Here is a 5,416-nt window from a genome sequence, read left to right as displayed (position 1 = left end):
ACGCAAATTCTAATGCGGTAAACCTACTGGACAACAGCATTAAAGTGAGAAGACTTATAAGACACAAATCATTGAACTTACCAGATACATTTTATTACTAAATTGTTTAGAATATAATAAAATTATTTAAATATTAATTCAAGTTAAATTTAATTAGGAATTTACCAGCACTGGCAGACAATCTTTGCTGTCTGTTTGTATGTATTATCAAATTTGATTATTGTCCAAACAGGACAGATTGCAAATCTTTACTTGGAAAATACAAAAAATTAAAAAAAAATGTATATGAAATAAACAATTTATTTTTGCAAACTTTTTCAAAAGTTGATTTTTATAATAGTCAATATTTAAACAATACTAATGTGATTTGGGCTCTTTTCCTTATAGCATTTGATGGTTTCATAGGCCGTTTCGGGTCCGCTAGCTTGTTTCTTAGCACAGGTGGCAATCAATTGGGCCGCTAGAGCTGGATCTCCCAAGGCAGCACCTACTTTAGCTTGGAGAACGTCTGTTTGGATATCGCCGGCTTCATTTTGGAAACCGATTAACTTGGAAACACAGAAGATATGCTCTTTTAACTTTTGGTCGTTGACGAAATTACCTTGTCTTGCTTTTTGGACCAATTCGGGGTTAACTCCGGATTTTGGAAGGCATTCTTTGTGGTGGCTTTTGAGCTTCTCAAATTGTTCAGAAGTTATATCAGCCTAAAACCACAAAATTATTAGTAGAGTAGAAGAAAATAAGCGAATATTTTATGCAATGGAATTTATGACCGGTCATTGTTTTATTGATATAAACATAGTATCAGATTTTCAGTAAGTAGGTATTTTTTTGAATATGATATGATATAATATTTTTATTTCTTATTTATATAAATACAGTCTTGAAAGGAATATAATGTAAAAACAGAATAAAATAACTTGTAACGTTGTAATTTTTAGAGTTCATTTTTGATTTTAGAAACGTGGCTTGCATTGCATGATTTTAACTGTTTAAACCCTAGGCCAGACCTAAGATTATGTGATCTTGATAGTTCTATGATTTCTCATTTATCAGTGCTATCCTAACAGTCAAAATTTCTGTTTCAGAACAGTCAGTTTAAGAAATTTTTAAAATTTTTATATTTTAGATTTACATTTAGTACTTAATTAACTTTTTATTTTTTAATATGGCAAGTTATAGTACTAAAAGGAAGAGCGTGCGTGTTATAAGAGCATTTGAAATCGGCTTAATCCTAAAAAACAAGGACAAAATTTTAAAAGCCTTTAAAGGAGGGAGAAAATGTTAAAAAGATTAGGAAGAGCATTCGTGGTGATGTAGATTCAGCTCTACTCAAATTGTTCAAGCAGTGTCGTACTTCTGATATTCCTGTGTCCGGGCAGCTTTTACTGGAGAAAGATACAGAGTTGGGAAAACTGTTTGGTGAAGATTTCACATGCTCTAATGGTTGACTAGATCGGTTTAAAACCCGGCACCCGTTGGAAAGGCAAAATGTGTAGACGAGAACGTGACAGTTGATTGGTTACAAAACACACGGCCGCAACTAAGGCAACCATACAAGAACGAAGATATCTTCAATGGCGATGAAACTGGTGTCATTTACAAATTAACGCCAGACAAAACTTTAAATTTCAAAAATCAAAAATGTGTCGGTGTAAAGCTTTCAAAACAAAGAGTCACGGCTTTTGTTTGTGCAAAAATGACAGGTATAAGGAAAATAATGCTTTTGCTTATTGCGAAAATTTTACATTCTAGATGTTTTAAAAACATAAAAACACTGCCTGCAAACTACACAGTCAACATAAAAGCGTGAATGATTTCTGCTATTGTTTAAGAAGGATTGAGAAAGTAGGACAAGCAACTCTCTTCAAAAAAAAAGAAAAATTATTTTCTTATTTGACAACTGTGCAGCGCCCGTCCTAAGTTTAATTTGACCAATATCAACCTAGTTTTCTTACCAGCTAACTGCACGAGTGTCTTGCAGCCTATGGACCCAGGAGTCATAAGAAGTTTAAAGTGCCATTATCAGAAATAGCCTTTGAAAAGGATGATTTTTTGTATGTACAATGGGGAACCCGTGAACAAAACCATCCTTGATGCAGTTCAGTTTTTACACAATGCGTGGAGTGCGGTTACGTCAGTGACAATTTGTAAGTGTTTTCGTCAAGCTAATTTGACTGTAGTTTCTCCCAATGTTCAGGATGTTGACGAGGATGACGAAATGGCTTTGTCAGAGTAGATAAAAAAATTTAATATAAACCAGAGAGAGTTTGAAACTGATCTTAACTCCTACATTTCAGTAGACGATTAGGTAGAAACATTTCAAGTTTTAAGTGGTAAAGAAATTGTGAAACAAGTGCAAAATGTAGAAATGGACGTTGATGAAGATAATGAGGAAAAAGAAGAAGACAGCGTTGATTGTCCTACAATCCATGAGGCAATAAGAGCTGCTGAGACCATATCCAGGTTTTGTCAGTTCAGAGAGGCATCCACAACTACCAAAGAAGCAGCTCAGATTATTAAGGACACTACAGAAAATCTTTATTTTTCGGAAAGAGTTGTGCAGAAGAAAATAACTGACTTTTTCAGGATTAGAGAACTTTTTCATAAAAAATGTAAGTTTCATATACATGGTATGCTTTATTTCTTAATTTTTTATCCTAAATGCAGCTGCCATAATAAATAATGCTGTAATAAAATTTTGCCTCATTAAAATTTCATTTTTTCTACCTCTTTTATAACGTCACTCTGATATAGCGTCATTTTTTTACTGGACCCTTCCATGACGCTATATCCAAGTTCCACTGTACTGAGTTTGACACTGATGTGGTGGTTTTTTTTACTATTCTCTGCATGTCAACTATATTTTAGTAAATTAATAAGCATACTCGAATATCTCGAATAAAACTTTTTAATTATTAACTACCATACTGTCAATCATGTTAGTAAAAAATGGCCATAGCCACTTTTTTTTCTTATTTTAATACGATACCTGCCTCTTAAACTATATAATATATATAAACCTCTTATTTTAATACGAGGGCCTGCGTAGCGCAAGCGGTAGGATTCTTGACTCGCAAGCCGGTGGTCCGGGGTTCGAATCCCACCGCCGGCAAGAACATCTAGACATTTTAAAAATGTCTATAGGCCCCAGGTCGACTCAGCCTGAATAAAAATGAGTACCTTGGGTAAAACCAGGGGTAATAATAGACGGTTGAAGCGTAGCACTGGCCATGTTACCTTCCTTGTATACCGTAGGCCCTAGATATAGCAGACTACCCTGCTATACTCCCAAAGCCGCGACAGCGGTATAAAACGGGAGACTATTATATATAATACGATACCTATCTCTTATTTTAATTAGGAATACCATTGTCATGCCGATCCACTCCACCCATGTATTGGTTATCATTTTTCTTTCAATAGTCAAAAAAGAGAATATGACTTAAAGACGTTGTCGAAAAAAAAGTCATGTATTTGTGAGTTTTTAACCATCGAAAGTAGTATTTTTGCCTGGTCCTTTCTTTGGGCGTTTTGATCTGTGGTTCAGAGGAATATCATTATCAGAATTGTCAGAATTCCCATTCACTTGTATTTCATTTGTTTCCGGCGGCACATAAATGACATCAAATGATTCATAATCAATGATTTCACAATCGAGTTTTCTTCTAACAACTCCATTAACTATTTAGTAGCCAGTGCCCTTTTTATTTCATATTTCGAAAATTTACTAAAATAAACAAAAAATGCACTACTATATACACACATTCGCATAATTTAGCTTATTCTTCTAGTGCCTATCCGTTTCGGAAGTTGGCGACCATCATGTCAATCTGTATTTTGCAAAGTGCTGCTCTAAAAAGATTTGTGGTTGTTGTGTTGAACCACCTACGTAGATTTTTCAGCCAAGCACACAATTCCATAAATAGTGAATGAGTGTAATAATAAGATCGTATGTAAAAATTTCAGATTGTTTAGTCTAACGAAAAAAAATATAGTATGGTTTAGGCCAAAGGTGCGTATACGAATCCATTGTTTAAAAATGCGATTATGGGGCTTATTTTTAAAAGTATGAAAGAATAAATTGTAGAATAATAAAAATTTCAACATATTTTTATAATTATAGCATACAAAATATGAATTATGTTTAAAATTAGTTTCGGAAAAAAAATTTATATGAAGATGTGCATAAATCATTAAATTATGCCAAATTGTAACAATCTTAAACTATTTAAAAAGTAATACATTTGTTAAAGGAAAAATGATACTGTATACCTCAATTTACTGAAATGATGCTTCAACAAAAAGAAAATTTTAAATTAAAAATATTTTAATGTTATAATGGCAACATAATTATAATCAATAATAATTTATATTAACGGTGTTGAATAATATAATGAATTAATACTTAATACTTACATATACAAAGCAAACACTAAAGACTAAACTCAAAACCAAGAACTTCATGATGATTCTTTTGTATTATTACTTAAGTGAAAAACAATCACTAATTTAAAAACATCTTTTGCTTCCTTGCTTATATATATTATTTGACAAAACATTTTTTAGGAACTTAATCAGGGTCGGATCTATGTTAATTTACACATACATATATTTTTTTACAGTTTTCTATTGTATATTAATCTTTTATCCATAAATTTTTATATTTGGAGCAAAAACTTTTGGAGTCAATTAAAAACTTGAACCTTATTTTACACCCTTAAAAAAATTTAAAATACAGTGGAACCTGTTTAATTCGAATTTCTCTAATTCGAAATTTTCTTTAATTCGAATTATTATATTTGATAATTCGAACTTTTCTACAAGTTAAAAATTATGCTGGAAATTTTCGCGAAAAAAGGCAGTATTGCGTCATTTGTTTCAAGGCATTCATCATCATTCATCCCGGCACGCCCGTTCGGTTGAGATGAGTTCTCGTTGCAATCACAAGTTGTCGTCACATGATAAACTTCGAACATACAAAACTTTGACGTTATCTCAAATATCGCAATATTGTGATCATTCAGAACTTTGACACTATCTTGACCTTGAAAGTAGGTGAACAATCGTGCATAAAGAAGTCACATTCGTGAATTTCCCAAAAGGTAAATAAATGTTGTTCTAGAACAGTCACATAGTTGCTTGCCTCATTTCAACATTCTTTAGCAAAAAATACAACCGTGTCCTTCCTTTATTTCCACTATACGCACCCCATACCATTACACTTTCAGTATGTTTGAGGGTTTTAACTGTAAACTTTGGATCCTTGGTACCTTGACGCGGTGTATGGACGACAAACAAATTCGGAGCTTCCTCTTACTAACCTGAACATAGTTTCGTCACTGAACATGACTTTTTTCCATTGTTCAGGTGTCCAGTGCTGATCTGATCAAAAATCTAATCTTTTTTCTTCATT

The 5,416-nt window shown here is 32.7% G+C and overlaps 1 protein-coding gene across 1 annotated transcript; it reads right to left on the bottom strand.

Moving 5' to 3' along the window:
• Positions 1-284: 284 nt before the first annotated feature.
• LOC140444895 (B1 protein-like) lies at positions 285-4,520 on the bottom strand. Its single transcript, XM_072536578.1, has 2 exons — positions 4,420-4,520; positions 285-704 (listed from the first exon to the last, which is right to left on the bottom strand). The coding sequence occupies exons 1-2, from the start codon at positions 4,465-4,467 to the stop codon at positions 348-350; spliced, it is 405 nt and encodes a 134-aa protein (XP_072392679.1). The 5' UTR covers positions 4,468-4,520; the 3' UTR covers positions 285-347.
• Positions 4,521-5,416: the final 896 nt, after the last annotated feature.

This window comes from Diabrotica undecimpunctata, chromosome 7 (assembly GCF_040954645.1).
Source record: "Diabrotica undecimpunctata isolate CICGRU chromosome 7, icDiaUnde3, whole genome shotgun sequence".
Classification (NCBI taxonomy): Eukaryota; Metazoa; Arthropoda; class Insecta; order Coleoptera; family Chrysomelidae; genus Diabrotica; species Diabrotica undecimpunctata.
Note: the sequence above shows the minus strand (reverse complement) of the source record. Positions and strands in the feature narration are given on the sequence as shown.

Bases quoted from the DNA above. Each gene is read 5' to 3' on its own strand.
- LOC140444895 (XM_072536578.1), bottom strand. From the start codon at position 4,467: ATGAAGTTCTTGGTTTTGAGTTTAGTCTTTAGTGTTTGCTTTGTATAT. The intron at 705-4,419 runs GTAAGTATTAAG...TTGTGGTTTTAG, and splicing joins TTAGTGTTTGCTTTGTATAT to GCTGATATAACTTCTGAACA.